This window comes from Lepisma saccharinum, chromosome 16, assembly GCF_977018435.1.
Source record: "Lepisma saccharinum chromosome 16, izLepSacc3.1, whole genome shotgun sequence".
NCBI classification, from domain to species: domain Eukaryota; kingdom Metazoa; phylum Arthropoda; class Insecta; order Zygentoma; family Lepismatidae; genus Lepisma; species Lepisma saccharinum.
Window position 1 is genome coordinate 32,702,461 of NC_139244.1, and position 18,050 is coordinate 32,720,510.

The 18,050-nt window shown below is 36.8% G+C and overlaps 1 protein-coding gene across 5 annotated transcripts in view; it reads left to right on the plus strand.

Annotated features, from left to right (window-relative positions):
• Positions 1–18,050, plus strand: part of Afti (aftiphilin) — a 28,292-nt gene that overhangs the window by 4,635 nt on the left and 5,607 nt on the right. For all 5 annotated transcript variants that reach the window (XM_083137952.1, XM_083137953.1, XM_083137954.1 and 2 more), the window contains exon 4: positions 2,318–2,545. In XM_083137952.1, the coding sequence (XP_082994078.1) occupies positions 2,318–2,545 (228 nt within the window). The remainder of the gene's footprint in view (positions 1–2,317; positions 2,546–18,050) is intronic.

Genomic DNA, 18,050 nt, shown 5'->3' on the forward strand with positions numbered 1-18,050 from the left:
ATGTGCATGTGAGTAAATAACTCCATGGCAGGGAGAAATCTGAAAATATTGAGCAAAGTTTCATAAAAATGTTGTATTGCTTGTTATTATAAATTCTGTCATCTTGATATCCTCCGAAACTACTTAAATGTAGCAACTGTAAACACATCTGTAAAGTCGTGTGTTTGCACTGAGGTCTACAGTGCAATACCATGCAATACATTTTTTAAAATTTCTTTTCTACAACACCTCAGGTGAAAACTTGGTTAACTAAGTGTGGTGCTGCTGGGACAAGCAGAACCGTCCCCAGCCATAAACTTTTAAATTTATATGCAAATTCCTTAAGTGTAAGTGAAATCTTGCACTTTACTTAAATTGCATTTTACCTGTGATATGAAACAAAGCATGTGCTCATTGTGTGAACGCATGCTTCAGAAGAGTTGCCTTTATGGCTGAACACAGTGAGTGCTAGGCTCACTATCTTGCCGCTGACAGTCCCAGTTTCAAGTCCTGACATGGATGTCGTTTCTTTGCGAGTGTCTCTTCACGTATATCAGAAATCACCGTTCATCGTTGCTGTTGTGAGCAGCCAAATGTTGCAGAAAAGCTGCTGTAAATAACAAAAATACAAATGCACCATAAAAGTATTCTTTTATTGTATGTACACATTGCTTGCATTGCATTGTAGAAAATAATTCTACAATGCAATGTTTTTTTATGCTTGTAATAACCGTAAACTACAAGAAAATAAAAGTATTCTTGTTAGATCAGCAGTTGAAATTAAGTGAAAATTAGTTTACTGTAGACATGAGAGACAATTCCACATAAAAAAAATGATCTGTATTTTAATATATCCATCTTGAATACACTATCACTTCTGTCTTATTTGACCCAAAAGTAAATAATTTCAAATTAAAGGATGGTTCATATTATCCAATATTGAATTAACAAACTTTTCGTGCATATATTTTGTGTTTAACTTGTTGTAGAATGATTATGCACGTCATACTTGACAAATGCATTATTATTTAGTGTAGTCTTGTTTTTGTTTTGGGGGTCTCTTTTATCCCAGGGTTTATAATCTGATCTCAAGAATTTTTCTGACCTTGTCCAAGCATTGGATTCACCCATCCTGAAATAAATGGGTACCTAGGGGCAACTAAGGGGAGAGGGGTTTAAGTCAGACAGAGCATGATACTGATCACTCACTTCCAAAAGGTGACCAAGATCGAGAATGTGTGGGTCCTTACCCAGTGATGATGCTAGCCTGATATAAGGCAATTTTGAATGTTTCAACCATTGCAAGAAGGTGCTGAAGGATTCTTATTTTGAGTTTCCTTTCTGCATTGTAGAATGAGGAACTAACAAACTGAAATTAAACTTGACGGTTCATGTTGAACGTCCTCCTACTTATAAAAATTCATTTTTTGCACCTGTTAGATCTATTCCTAAAAGTAGTGATTCAATTTATTGGGGCTAAAAATTATACACATTTAATTGTATATGCACATATTCTGTGTCACCGTTTGAACCTTCAACCAAATAAGAATAATATCACAGCAGGCAGCAGAGTATCATGTCAATTTAGTAGCAAGTGTGGTGACTCATGATTGACGAAATGAAAATGTTATAATGGGAAATGTGAAGTACGAAAACTTCTAGTTTTTCTTATTTTCGGTTGAAATGCATCTACTGTACTATAAAAATCTGGGGAGGCTACAAGGGGTGCTGAGGTGTTAGGCCCCCCCTGTGACACCATCCCTGGACCCCCACATCCTCCCCAAAGGTGCGTTCATGGCACGGTGCAATGTGCACAGAGAAGTTTACATTACCTTACCTCTGTTTTATCATCTTGCAACAAGTACATAAAAATTACACAGTAAGTGGGTTATTTAATTTCCTCGGTTATTTTGGGTACTGGCTAATACCTTCTTTTCATGTAGCTTGCAGATTAGAAAGTTCCATCTTCATAAAAAAGAAAAAAATATACACGGTGATCATAAAGTCCATTACAAATGTGAGGCACTTTAATTGTTCTAAATCTGACAAATATGCAAACTTTCCAGATTTATTATGTCCAGTTTTTCTTAGTTACTTTCTCGATGCTCTCATCACCTGTACAACATGCAAAACTTTGTGATTCTTAATGAAAGTTAATTTTCTTATTGTTTAATGCATGAAATGACCTCCTTATACTTTGACTAAACACATGGACATTTCTTCTGAGCAACAAGGATTATGTGAAATCCTACCCAAGTCATTGTACTGTGTTACTAATAACCAATTCTTACAGAATATGTAGTTGAGAACTTTCAAAACCTTCTGTTATGATTTTCAGTTGGTATCCAGGTTCCAGAATTTGGTTAAATCTCTCTTCCCAGAGGATGCTTCAGTTGTTCCTGTCGAACCACAAAGTGTTTCCCTGTTTCAGTGTTTGAATGATGTAAGTGACATTTGGAAAAGACTGCGGAATGTGGAGACAAGCGAAGCCTTGTCGTACCAGTGGAGTGGATCTGCTTCCAGTAAAGTCATGTTGAAGTCCCTTGGAGTTGACTCAAGAAATATTGTAAGTAATTGTTCTTTTTAATTACTTCCATACATATATTAATTTTCCCCTTGCATGTCAGGGCCATGGCCACCCAAATATTGTTATTGAAATGTCTCTTAGAGAGCTTTCGGACCAAAGTGATAAGTGGCATGTGTCACTTGGAAATGAATTTCACATAATGCTTGTCACTTCCATGTCATTCAGACTGGATTGTTTCCTCAATAGCATACATTATATCAGATCAGTCTGTTGATCGCGCATCAAAGTGAATGCTTTCTTGTTAACTGGAATGTCCAGTGTCATTGGTCACTTCTGTGTGAAACCACTATGTCACATGTCACTTTGGTCTGAAACCTCCCTTACAGTTATGACTTAAAGAATTTAAGATGAAAGTATGCCAAGTGAGGAAGTAATTGTATGTGGACTACGATTGGTTTCACAGTATACCAGGACGTCTCTCTTATTCCTACGTATTATGTTTTGAATGATACAACCCTCTGTAGAGAATACTATTTTTCCATAGAATACCAAAGGGTTGAAGCACAGCCTGGAAAGAGCATAATCTACAAAATAAATAAGTTTCCTTTAATAAACTTATTTTTCAACAAGAAACCGAATGATTTGGACCTCATGGTTTAGTTGTGCTCAAGAGCTTCCATTGAACATGAAAACAATTAACAAAGAGAAAACAATTTACTCAATGTCACAACACTCATATCTGTTTTGTTGATAGTTCTAATTTTCAAATCAACCATGATCCTTCTTCAAGGGTGGCCGATGAGTACAAGATGTGGACAGATAAGTTAAAACATGATTAAAATGCCTTAAAATAGGTTAAATGGTATAAGTACTTTATCCAATAATCATGTAGATGGAAAAACCAACCATTTCCTCCAGCTCGCATGAAATTGAAAAAAATCGTGTACAGTAGGATGCAGAAGTATTGGTCGGCATTTTTCTCTTGTGCCCTACATGTTTTAAAGAAAAGGGGCATTTCTCTGAAAAGTGAAACGAGGATATCAAATAGCGAATTAATTTTTTATTCATGGTATTTAGGTAGAGTGCATTCTAAACCATCATGAAAAACAAAAAGCAGGTAAATACTTAGAAAATATATTTAAAAAAATCTGCAAAGTTGAAGGTCATTGTACAGGTGAAAAACTCTGAGACTTTACCTCAGGTACGGATACATTTTTATAGATGTATACAGGGTGTCGCAAAACTCTTTCAACAACGCTTGGGTGCTGGTAGATATCATAAAAACAAGTAACTTTTCCCTATAATGTTTACCTCGAAAGCGCTTAGTTTCTACGCTATAAGCACTTAAAATATATCCTGTACGTATGCAAACCAACACAGCAAACGCTTGCTCTGACATAACTACCAGGGGAGCGTGGCAGGGTGCCACTAGCGTTCCTCGTTAAGAAAGACAACTTCAAAACAACAACTTGGGAGTCTTGCCTGAGCAAGATCCAAAACATTAATGATACTTGCGATGTTCTAACAAGCATTGACATTATTTATAAACTGATCAAGACAAATAATGGGCAGACTGAAATTCAAGATTACTCATTCTAAAATAACTCCATAATTGATTGATTGATTGATTTGGTTTATTTTAATTCGCTCTTCTGCCACCTTTAGCTAATCGCGAGGATGAGGATGATATAATGAAATAACAAATGACACCAATATCTAGGCCAGGCGCCCACCCAGCGTCGAATAACATGGGTTCCTGGGGGAAACCCTGGGGGGTAAAGGCAGCCAGGGGCGTGATGCTGATCACATCACCCCCACTCACGACCGGATCAAGAAAGTGTGGGGCGTTACCCCCACACCCCCTATACGCCTTCATGGCGTGGTGCTATGCACGGGAGCACTTTACTTTACTTAACTTTATCTAGGCCAGGATTTAAAACCGAGACACCTGTCGCCGTAGCGAGTTCTGCGGAGTGTTTTGTGGATCATGCAATATTAACAATTGCAAGGGACACGTGAGATAGGGGAAATCACGAACGAACAAATGTAAACATGATGTGTTTGCTGCCTCGTTTCGAACACGCAGACACTAATGTTATTGCAATTTATTTATTAGAAAATTGTGAACTAGCTCTATGCCGAATCGAGTTTGTTATAAGAAGCAGGCAGACCTCTATACTGAAGAGAAACAAAAATCTCCGGCAGATGAATATTCTTGAGCCACTTCGGCGAAAGAGTGCGTTTAGTAATCAACACATGATCTCTCTACCGAATGTTCCGGACACGAGTTCCATCCTGGACAAAGGTGTCACTGGATCTTTCGTCCTCGTATTTACTATTTGCCTGAAAGTGCAGCAAAATTACGTACAATGAGAAGAATAGAAATTCACAAGAATTATCCCGGAAATTCATCTATATGTCAGAATCTCGCTCGTTTGCTTCAAAACGTCGTTTCCAGGGTGAACTAAAAGTTGACATTTTGGTGCCTTCCAAAAATGTTACTCTTACATGTCAATGTCGATATCAAGTTGCTACAATGGATGATAAATATGTACAATTTATGACGTGTACTCAATGGTTTCCTTTTGCTTATTTTTTTTCCACGTTCGATGATAAGAATGGGAAGAAAAGACACAAAATGAGAAAACTAATTCCCACACATGAAAAGAGTGTAAATTACGAGGATTTGGCGATAATTCCGAGACCAGTACAAGAACTGTTGGTCACGAGTTTGTATTGGATCATCGGTTAGTGTGGAGAGTTGTTCATGACGAAGGACTTCACCCGTATCACTATCAGAGGGAGCATGGAATGTGTCCACAAGATTTTGGTAATCGAGTTCGATTTGTTTGTAGATCAATGTGCACTATTGCCAGACTTTCCTTCAAGAATCCTCTTCACTGACGAGGCAATCTTAACACGGGAAGGCATATTTAACACTCACAATAGCCATATGTGGGATAGAAGAAATCATTGCATCATTACAGTGTAAATGTGTGGGCAGGTATAATTGAGAACCATTTAGTTGGTCCCTATTTGCTGCCTGATCGTGTAAATGGTGAGGTATATCGTGTGTTTCTTCACCATACCTAGCCTGACCTGCTTGAGGAAGTTCCGTTAAACATTAGACAAATAATGTGGTTCCAGCACGACGGTGTACCTTTCTGAAATCTTTCCAGGGCGTTCGATTGGTTGCGAAGGCATGGATGTTTGTGAGTGTCCATTCATCAATTTGATCACGTCATCACTCATCACCATCTTCGCAAATTAGCCAAAAGTGGCACAAAAAGCGAAGTAAAATAAAGTAAATCAATCAATCAATCATTAAATCAAAAGAGCCTTGCAATGATTTCCTTATGAGACGAACACGATTAGCAATAACACAAGCACAGATAGGAATCATTTTCAAATAAATTGCAATAACATTACAGTCTGCGTGTTCGAAACGAGGCAGCAAAAAAATTATGTTTACATTTGTTCGTTCGTGGATTTCCCCTATCTCACGTGTCCCTTGCAATTGTTGATATTGCATGATCCACGAAACACTCCGTGGTGATGTGGTTAGCACAGCTCGCTACGGCGACAGGTGTATACAGGTGTATAAATACTGTCAATGCTTGTTAGAACATCGCAAGCATCATTAATGTTTTGGAATTGCTCAGGCAAGACTCCCAAGTTGTTGTTTTGAAGTCGTCTTTCTTAACGAGGAACGCTAGTGGCAACCCTGCCACGCGCTCCTGGTAGTTATGTCAGATCAAGCGTTTGCTGTGTTGGGTTGCATACGTACAGGATATATTTTAAGCGCTTATAGCGTAGAAACTAAGCGCTTTCGAGGTAAACTTTATAGGGAAAAGTTACTTGTTTTTATGATATCTACCAGCACCCAAGCGTTGTTGAAAGAGTTTTGCGACACCCTGTATAATTAACATATGTGAATTATTTTTATTTATCAAATATTGGGTTACTTAGCTGCATATTGAACATGGAAATAAAGGAATTAGTCTTTTAATACACTGCAAAACTGGCATTTTTAAAGTACTGTGCAGCCTTGTCCCATGCATCACGCAAGATTTTAAATTTTTCTTGTGGAGAAAGATTTTTGTGTAGAAAAACATTTCCGAACTAAAATATACTTTCAATAAACAGCATAAAGTACTGGAAATGTAAGTGTAAAGTAAAGTAAAGTGCTCCTCTGTGCTTTGCACCACGCCATGAAGGCGTATAGGGGGTGTGAGGTTAGGGCCCAACACTTTCTTCGTCTCGGCCGAACCGGGGGTGATGTGATCAGCACCATGCCCCTGGCTGCCTTTACCCCCCAGAGTTTCCTCCAGGTAGCCGCTTTATATGGTGCTGGGTGGGCACTGGAGCCACTTGAACAGGTTGAAAAAGTTCCGGTTCTTCCCCGCCAGGTATTGAACCTGGGTCTCTCGCATGGTAGTCAGACACCCTAAGGACAGCTACCGTGGCTACACTGGAAATGTAATTATTACAATTTCATTCAAGCCACTGAAACATGAGTGTAAATAGTTTTTGTGTCCTGTGCATCACACTTCAAAGCATAACATCTTGAAACTTGAACTGTCCTCTGGAATTAACTATGTGAGGAGGCCCTTTTTTTGTTTGCCTGGTTGGGTACAGTAACTTTTTATTCTTCAAAGGCCACTTCCAGTGGTTGGTTTGATTTAATTTGATTTGGTTTGGTTTATTTGACAACGTTTTTCTGTCATTTTCGGCTAATAGCAAAGATGGGGATGGGTGATGAATTGATGAAATTTATGAATGGACACTCACAAACACCCATGCCCAAGACGGGATTCAAACCCAGAACCCGTGGCATCATAGTGTGATGTGCTAACCACTCCATCACAGGGGCCGGCCAAATAATTGGTATCGCCAGCCTTCACCATTACGGATGTCTCATATTCATCAGCTTCCTTTCTATCAACGGCACCGTGATAGTATTCGTCATCATATCTTACTATGACCCAGTCACCCATGCTATAGCCTGTACTTGCATTCACATTAATTTCTAATTCATGAGATGGAGCGTTCTCAGGGGTATATAAATATCTACCTTGAACAGCTTTTCTAACGGTGGAAGCGGCCCCGGCGCCCACCCAGCGTCGAATAACATGGGTACCTGGGGGAAACCCTGGGGGGTAAAGGCAGTCAGGGGCGTGATGCTGATCACATCACCCCCACTCACGACCGGATCAAGAAAGTGTGGGGCGTTACTCCCACACCCCCTATACGCCTTCATGGCGTGGTGCTATGCACAGGGGAACACTTTACCTTTACCTTTTTTTGAACAGCTTTTATGTTATGTATAGATTTGGTGCCTACAGTTGGCTGAGCATCATCCGAACTTCTCTCTCGTTAAATGCTTCTTTATTTATCAAAAGAAGTTTAGTTTTGGGCACGAGATTTCTAATTACTTCTGAAAAATCTGAAGTAGTATGTACAATTAGTGCAGATTTACTTTCGCTCATTACATGAGTACGAATAAGTGATTTTGCTTGTCTGCTAATTCCCTTCCCATGTGAAGTTGCAAAATACTTCCGGATTAATAGTTTTCTGTATTTGCAACAGTTCTTGCAAAAACAAGGCCTTCTACTTTTGAATTCTGACCATATAACTTCATCAATGTTGGTGATGGTCTCTGATTTTGGATCAATTGCTTCATACAGAGCACCAACAAAGCAAGCAACAGTACAAAGCAAGTAACAGAAATTTTTTCATTAAACTTTGTATCTGAGCACACAAGGTATGTCTCACATTCACCCTGGAAAATTGAAGCAGCTGTGAACAATGTACATGATATAGGAGTTTAGTCCTGCAAATCAGCAATACCATTATGCAGAATTAAATAACAGATAGTAGAATATATTTATGAAGTTGCTTTGGTTATAGGCTTAAAATTCCAAATCTTTTGTCCTTGAGATATTTTTTAAAATGTGTTGCCACCTTTTGAGAGAGTTTATGGAGGCAGACATTACCTGCAGTGGAGTGACAACATATGGGAGAGAAATGTCTCGTGCATTACATATTAAATGTCCTGTGCGTCACACAATGGATAAAAATATTTAAAAAAATGTTTTTATATATATTTGTTCATTGCACATTATAGTACAAAGTCTGTAGCAAACTGTGTCTAAATATGGTAGCCTGGAACTTCTTCAAATCACAGAAATAATCAATTTAAGAGAACTATGTGCTTCTCACATGTTTCTCTTGAGTCCCGTGCATCACACAGGTTTTTCATTTAATTTTGCATTGTTAATTTGAGAAAGGGTTTTATTTCCTGGCATATGGTAAGCAACCACCCAGTATTAAAATATGAAAGGTCAGTGCAATATCAATTAACCAGCATACCAGACTCATTTAAACATGTACGAATGTCCCGTGCATCACGTAGAGAATTGCCCAAAGGATTATTGTTCGTACTGGTGTAGAGGTTGTCAGTAGCGTGTTTAACATTTTGTTTCAATCCTTGATTCACTCTTTGCATAGAACAAAGAGAATAAACATAGTAATGGACAATTTGCTTGGTAATAGTTATGCATCCCACTGTACATATATCTCATCCCCGCAAAAGGATCGAGGTTGATCCGAAAATTAGGCTTATCAACAAAACAATCCCACCTGGCCACCAGGTGAAGACTGGAGGGAAGGAACAACAAAGTTACCTATTATGACTCGTCTCTGTCGAATTACAGATGTTAAAGACATGTGGTGCGAATTATCACCATTTTAATAATAAAATTTTGATTTATCGGACTGTACCAGGAGCTGCGGTGCTCTAGTTGGTAAGGTAACTGACTGCCACATAGGGAAACCAGGTTCCATTCTTGGGGTGGGTGATCTACGGTTGGCTCTGGGGATCACCCAGCCTCAACTAAAATGGGTACTGGATGCTAAAGGTGACCGGAGTGTGGTGCTCATTGCATCACCTCAAACATGGCTGATATCGATAGAATGTGTGCGACCCTATACCTCATTCCCCTATATATTTCTCATGGCATGGTGCAAAGTGCATGGGGAACTTTACCTTTTTTTTTTACCTATACTACCAAAAGAAAAAAATATCCCACAAGACTTTTGTAGACTTAACCGAAGTAACATAATATTTAACATGCCATTCAGGATGAAGATAGCATCAAATTTATAACAAAATCATTTATTTATAATGAAATATTGTAAAGTGAACACACATTATACGGCGCACGCTTTTAGAAGGAACATGAGTTCGGCCAATACCCAGCCAGTGCTACTGCGCTGTTGCCAAACTAACTGCTAGCGCAAAGGAAGGTCAGAAAATTCGCTATGTGTCCATTGTTTTGATAATGCATGCACAGTATATATGAGTACCGTGAAATAATATAATGAATATTTCTACACAGGATTAAAATATCATATCACTGTAGCATATACGAGAAACCCATGCCTGAAAATTGCTTGAAAGTATTTATTTATTCATCACCGCTCTCGTCGTCTTCCTCGGTCTCTGTGTAACTGATTTCTCTCATTTCCGAGTCACTCTCCTGGAGGTTAATGATTAGATTTTGCACCCTTGGTGCCTGTATTACTGTTGCTAGGTTTGAGAGTGACATTATTTAAAATAAAAAGAACACACGGAACACCACTATTGCACGAAAGGGCTGTATCTAATCTTTTCACAATTTGTTCTTTGTGGCACACGAGTGAACGATAAGAGAATAATTTTACACCGGCCTTGCTACGAAAATGCTGAACTCAAACTGACACAGACTTTCAATGTTCGAGAATGCCCAGAACAATGAAGGGTTATTGTTTATATCGAGGCGAATTTAACACCCACAGTTTTACATAGACTCAACAACTCAGCTGCGTCAACACGGTGGCAACGAAAAAAAACAGGCGGAAGGAAATGAAAGGTGATGTTTCTATTGTTTCTTCAAGGAACGATAACTCCGGCTGTAGGCGACGGAAATTCATGGGACTTTGACAGTCAGGTTCAAAATGTATTTCCCCATCTTATGATGAACCTTAATGTGGCGAATTTTATGAAAACTTCTTGCATGCAAGAAAAATACAGAACACGGTGTTTAACTTCCGCGCCGCAGACTCCTAACTGTACAACTTTGCACTCCTGTCATTGGCTGATCGCCACGCACACCCTCTGCGTGGCCCCGCCCGATATCGCTTCTAAAAGCGTGCGTCGTATAGGAAAGTTCCTTATTACACCCTTAAAAAGACCCTCCCTTTTCTTAAAATGGCAGTATTTCAGCATCTGTGACATAAACATATTTTAAAATTGTTGTAATACATTAAAGACATAATGATACATTTAAATTATTTGTGAACAGTTGTCTGTATCTGTGTTGTTGTTCTTCCACTTGGTCCTAGTCTTCGTTTTTTTTTCTTTCTTGTTTTTCATACTATTCGTCTTAACAAACATCACCTTGGCTGCTTGTTTGAAAAGAAAGATTTAAATTATATATATTAATGTAAATATATGTGTATATATTAATATACTTTTACATCATATATACTAAAACGTTTTCTAAAATAAATTTTATTTTTTTATGGCTGCCAGGAATATGGAACATTTTAGATGAAAAGGTTGCAGATATTTTAGTAAAAATAAAGTGCTTACAATTCTGAGTTTTTCTTTGAGATTTCATTCCATTACTTTGAAAACATTCACATTTTTCTCTGTTTTTTCTTGTGGGTTAGTATTCACAAGAATATTCACAGGGTATTGGTTGTTCGTAGGTGTTGGCCAGCTAAAATTATTAAAATGTTTGTTTAGTATATTAAAACACTAACACATGGATCTACATGTATGTGAAAAGGTAAAATGTGTTATTAAAAAGGTTGGCCTGAAATCATTGAGAAAAGCTTCAGTATTGTGTGTATTATTTTTTTTTTTATACTTTGAAGAATTTTTAACATACCTTACAGTGGTATAGTTTTGCAGACTTGCTCAATGTTTTGACCAATAAACATTACTCTCCATGACAAAACAATTACATTTTTACACGCTTTGTATGTTAATGTTTCAGAAAGTGGAATATATTGTGAATTTAATAACTAAAAATTTAATGGTATTACTATTGTTACTACCTTGTTATTGCTCAAACTTACTCACCTTTAAATCACCAGCAACTAATTGCTATGTAATTATCTTTATGCTTGCTTTTCCAACACTGAGATATCACAACAGGATGTGCATTGCAACATCACTAGTGCAAATTGAGGCACACTGAGCAAAGACAAGAATATTTTGTGGGGAAGGGTTCTCCTTCTTTCCCCCCACTTGGCAGCAACATTAGAGTTGTATTTTTCATGCGATAGAATTCCGTTTTGGATATGAATGTGCAATTTCTGTTTCTTTGATGGGCTGAAAGAAATAGGCCTCGCCATTTCCAATAAATATACTTTTAAGAAAATATCTACGTTTTCAAGAAGAAAAGGAAGAGAGCAACTCTTCATTCAAGGGACTACCATTATTAATAGAATGGTTGGTTAGCAAATGTAGATCATCTAGAAAGTGTGGGATACTTGGCTGCATGTCACATCCTAATATAATGATAACACCACGTTCAAAGTGGAAATTGATTTCTTTGGAGATGCATGCTTGATCTTATATAACAAACAACAGAAGTCTAATGTAATGTGTAGTAATTATAAGTTTTGTTGTGTTAAATTGAAGATTTCAAATACATTGTACACATTTTATGTAAAGTTTGCACAAGTTACTTGTAGTAGAACCTTTCTTTCATGTCTGTCTTTTGGTTTGTTTCTTCATAGATTATTTGATTTACAATGGTTTCTTGTAGACAGTCAATTCCTTTATGAGAATTAGCATTTGATAAGTTGTAATGATTATACAACTAACTTTCCATTTTAGCCAATCATATTGTAGTTTCTAATACAGTAGAATCATAGTCATAATCATGGCAAGGGAAAAGGAAGATCTTTACATGTATTAGGTGATTTAAAATTGGAAATGGGATGTAAAAAATTATCTAGGTATTTATATTGAGAAATTAATATAAATATTTAAAATAAATATTTTTTTGCAAATAATCCTTTGCCTGATTTGCAACTAATTGGAATCCAATGTAACAACAGTCGCATTTTGCCAAATATCGCATTTTTTAAAAATATTTTCATAATAGATGAAGTTTAACAAAATACTTTTGCTAGCCATTGCACACTTCCAACTATAACATGAAGCCACCAGCTGACAGAGGAAAACACTGAGACATGTGCGATGCCTCCATGTATTTGTAAACATTATTCTGCTCAATAATAAAGGAAGTAATGTTTGGTGCACATACATGCACGTTTCTTGTTCATTTTTTTTAGTATACAAATATGTTATAATGTAATTTGTAATTATTTCTCTTAGAAATACAATTTTTATCTTTTACCTATTGTATTCAGGCTATATACACATGTTTTTAGCAGTCTGTTTGCATAAATAAAAAAAATCACAGAATTTCTAAATATTGTTAACTTCCTTCAGGTTTAAATATACCTGAAAAATGCTTATTTCGAATGCTAACAAAGAACTTTTTGTGTTTTTTAAAATTATTTTAGAGACAGGTTCACATTTTATCCTTTCACTTTTTAAACCCTGAACTCTAACCTTGGAAGGGGGAGGAGAAGGTAAAAGGAAAGAGGATGCAATTTAAACAGCAGGACATAATTCATCATATATAAAACTTTCCTAACAAATCCGTGCAGTAGGGAACTTTTTCTGAGTTAGCACTAAAAATGCAGTGCTTTTTATGTTTGTTACATTTTTTAAATTGTTACATCCTTTTTTTCCATGGAATTTCCCAACACTGCTTAAGTCACTTTAGTCTTGCCTATGAAGGAATTTCTTTTATATGTATTCCATATAATAAATACAGGGATGGACAGGAAACCTGGTGGTTTTCAAGATGCACTAAAAAGGCACCACACTGTGTTAACGAGCATTTAATGGTGTACAAATGAATACAAAGATAGGGGATTTTGTCTACTTGAATACTTTGTCTGCTTTTCAATTGCGCCTCCATTACACTGCACACTGCTCAAGTTGCTTTCTGGGATGGCTTTAACCCTTAAAGGACGGGCCGTGACACGGGTGTCACAGCAGGTATTCCCCTTAAGGATGGCTTGTGACATCAGTGTCACAAGCAGCTTTTTCTCGTAGTATGTTACTTTTTTAACATACTGTAACTTGGATAATGATCGGAGATACATGTTTTGGATTCAGCATGAGTCTAGAGGTCTGTAATTAACAATTGAAGGGCTCTGGTGTAAACCATGGTGACAAAATGCAGGTTACGAGATATTGAAAGTTGATGTTTCAAGAAAATCTGATTTACAAATGAAAATAAATGTCTAAATTATTTACAGCAAATATGATATGCTTGTATGTTTACTATCATACAACTATGATATTTCGTCCGAATTATTTTTTTCGGTGGTGCTACATGCGATTTGTTTGAGGATTGTTCAAGGAATTGTTGTAGTTATCATGCTTTGCATGCAACGATATCAAAATGAGTGATCAGATACCACTTTATTCAAGCTAACTTGTGATGTCAGTTCAATAATAATATTTTGACATTAGACTATTATAGCAACCATAACAATTTGTAACACAAAAATGAATGCCTTTAATAATAATAATTTTATTCAATAAACAATAACCTGAGCTACTTGGTGTAACAAGTTATTGCTTTCCTATGTCTATGACTGAAATGAACACCATTAGAAAGTAGATTTCAAAGTTTTATTACATTAGTATTTAAAAAAATACACTCTGAATGCTTGTGATTAAATATACGTTCCTTATATATATATATATATATATGGAGATCAATATTCGTAAAAAAATGTTTATATATGAGCCAAGCAGAATGTGATTCACAAGCCTCGCTTGATACAAAGCTGTGTTACATAGACTATCCAAATTGCATACAATGACAATATTAGATTTTTGTGATTCAACAAGGAATTTATACATAAAATAGGAATTGCCTCTTTTTTTTCGAAAAATTTAAAATCTAAAAATCAATTTTTCGAAAATGAAAAGTGGAAGTATGAAATTTTTTTTCGAAAAAAGAAATTATTCTCAAAAAACGATTTTTTTAATGAAAAACGATTTTTTTAAGAACTAAAAACGAATTTTTCTTTGAAATATGATTTTTTTCGAAAAACAAAACTATTTTTTTAAAACTTTTTTTATATATGGTTTTTTTTTCTTCGAAAAACGAAAAATCGAAAAATTTCATTTTCGAAAATCAAAAACATTTTTTTCGAAAAGGCCATCCCAGTTTAAATATCTGTCTTCAAGATATCAATTACTAGCCCCCGTGGCGGAGTGGTTAGGAAATTGCACTACGATGCCAGGGGTCCCGGGTTTGAATCCTGGCCTGGGCATGGATGTTTTTGAGTGCTTATTCATCAATTTCATCATATCATCACTTATTTCCATCTACGCAAATAAGCCCAAAGTGACACAAGATGCGAAGTAAAATAAAGCAAATCAATGAAGACACAATTATGACCTTGTAACTTTGTTGTATTTTTCTTTAACTAGACATGTTTGTAAAGAATGATTTCAAATGTACACAGGGTTTAAGTTTTTAATAGTTTTCACTGATATTTAGCTCTTATGGATTAAAATAGTTATAATTTCGACCCAAGAAGAAGACATTTGCAATATCAACAATAAATTAATTTGCTTTCATCAAAGTCACACATCATAAATACGAAAGTTAATTAAATTACAAATAAGTTTTTAGGTCCACCATAAAAATATTATTATAACTTTTAAAATGTGCATTACAGAATTATGAAATAAATATTTTAGAAAAAACTAAACTGTTCCAAATAATTGATATGATTCAGATCAAATTACATATTCCCTAAGTGTAATACAGTTTTGACGTTGCTTGTAAGGCATGGATCTTAAAGCAGCCTTAAATGCGCATACTGAATTAAAAATCAAACGAATTTCTATGTAACTACAGTTATTTATATCTAGTAGAAGAAAATATGTGCTTCTCTAGTAGATCGCAGTTCACATCCAGGTACAAGAGTAAAATTTAATTCGAAACTGCCATTATGAGCACTGCTGCATGTAAACAATGGTATCTACAGTAGATACCACGTTTTACATGAAATACCGGGTGTCCCAGAAGTCTTTCCCTGATTACAAACTTTATTCATAACCGCTATATGCAATGTAGAGATGTGAAAGTGGTGTCAAAATGTTGGAAAACTAACCAAGTTTATTTGTTACAGGTTTCAGTAATGTGGCTGTAGTGTAGCAGTGTCAGTGCCAAGGAATCCGGAATTAATGCTCTTGACATCGGGTGGCATCTTTCCATACAATGTTTCTTGGACTTGACAGGATTTGGGAAGGAAGATAAATTCCATTTTTTAAATTCCAACTTATTGATGGCAGATATTCTAGACGAAAGAATTCTGTACATTTGAAAGTTCCTCTGCACTGTTATTGGTGACCGGGTCTCGTGATACCAGAGGACATGCTGAGCTTTTTCCTGATTTGTGAACATTTCCGGTTATCTGGGCACTGACACTGCTACACTACAGCCACGTTACTCAAACCTGCAACAAAAAAACTTGGTTAGTTTTCCAACATTTTGGTACCACTTTCACATCTCTACATTGCATATAGCGGATATGAATAAAGTTTGTAATCAGGGAAAGACTCCTGGGACACCCGGTAGAATGTACGTAGCCATGCACAGTTTTAGTCGCATTTTTGATTGGCAACCTCTTCATGCTCCTCATTCTTAGTCAGGTGTACATATTCTTGCATTGAACTTAATCCTTATGCTTTTCCCTCATGTTCATTCGGCAGTGCTGCACCGAACCTTTTATATATCAAGCTTTGTTCAAGTAACATGTGTTTAAAATGGCAACACTGATCCAGAATCCCACCAAATCCAAGGTGTACTCTTATCATATGGTTCCTCGATGCTGCAAAAGGTGAGCATCCAGTGAAAATTCACTAGACAAGTTGTTGCTGTTCATGGGAACATTATGAATCAACAAAATGTAATAATGTGGTGCTGTGAGGCAGGACTGATGTTCATGATGAAGAAAGAGGTGATCAGTTGCCTTTGTTCTCTGACAACCTTCTTCAGAAAATTGAACAAGGTATTCATACAAATTGTTGTTTGATGAGAAGAGAAGTGCATGATGTCATTCCTGAAGTGTCTAAGACCATGAGACTGTGACTGAAAAGTGTGCACGAACTGGGTGCCTAAAATGGTGTTAATGGACAAACACAAAATGAAATGAATGGGTTCCATGCTCAACTTTCGCATGTGTTATGGAGAAGGAGATCAGTTTTCTGGACTCAATTAGGACTGAAAATGAAAATGTTTACCACACACACCTGAATCCAAGTAACAATTATTCAATGACATCATACATATCCCCCTGCCCCCCAAACAATCCCTCATTTTCAGCCAAAAAAATCATGGCTTCCATTTTCTAGTACAGACACGACATTAGTCTGGTTGACTTCATGACTCCTGGCACAGCGGCCGAATATGTCAGACCCTGAAGGGGCTTTGATGCACTTTGCAGAATAAAAGGCGAGGATTGTGTCCATCCACCATACAGTCTGAACCTTTCACCTTGTGACTTTCAGTTCTTTCCTTACATAAAGAATAATCTCAGTGGAAAATTGTTTGATGATGATGAGGCGAAAGAAGTAGTCATGACATCAACAGGCAGGTGGCATACTCTGGGATACAGAGGCTGGTCCCCAGATTTAATAAGCGTTTGGATGGCAGCAACTTTGTTGAAAAGTAAAGTATGTACATTTGCAGTAAAAGTTTTATAAATTAAAAAATATGTCAATATATATTGGCCTTTGCACCTTTACATTCCAGACACGCTTTGTATAATGAACAAAATGAGGAATCATGTAGCATGTGGGACTCTCTACTGTCATTAGTTCACCCCCCCCCCCAGATGTGTGAGGGCCAGGACCTACCTACCGACTGCCAGCCCCACCTCTGGTGGGAGATCATCCAATCAGTTACGGTAACATGTGGTCAGCATGACGAACCCCCAGTTGTTCTTCGCTACTCGTTTGTAACTCCCCAATTTCCTCACGATGGTAGGAGGCTACTGGTCCCATAGACAGCCGAAATCTCAGGAGAAAAGTTGTTACGCTTCCCCAACAAGACTCTAACTAGCATGCATCCCATCGCCAATGCCCAAAGCATGATGCCTTAGACCGCATGGTCACAGGGCTCCATCATTAGTTTCAGAAAAAAGAATTGAAAGATCCATTGTTTTTGCTACACGAGAGAGGTTTTTTCCAACAGTTCATGTAATCAAGATTTTTTTTTTCTTAGAAAGTAATAACAACAAGTGCATAATTCTTTGTATGAGAATGAAGAATGACAAACTGTTACATCAGTACTGCCCTGGTCGCAGTATCATGTAACTGTTTGTTCACTTTTGAAGTTTTATGTAAGTTTCAGCATTAAAAATTAAAGTAGAAACACAAATT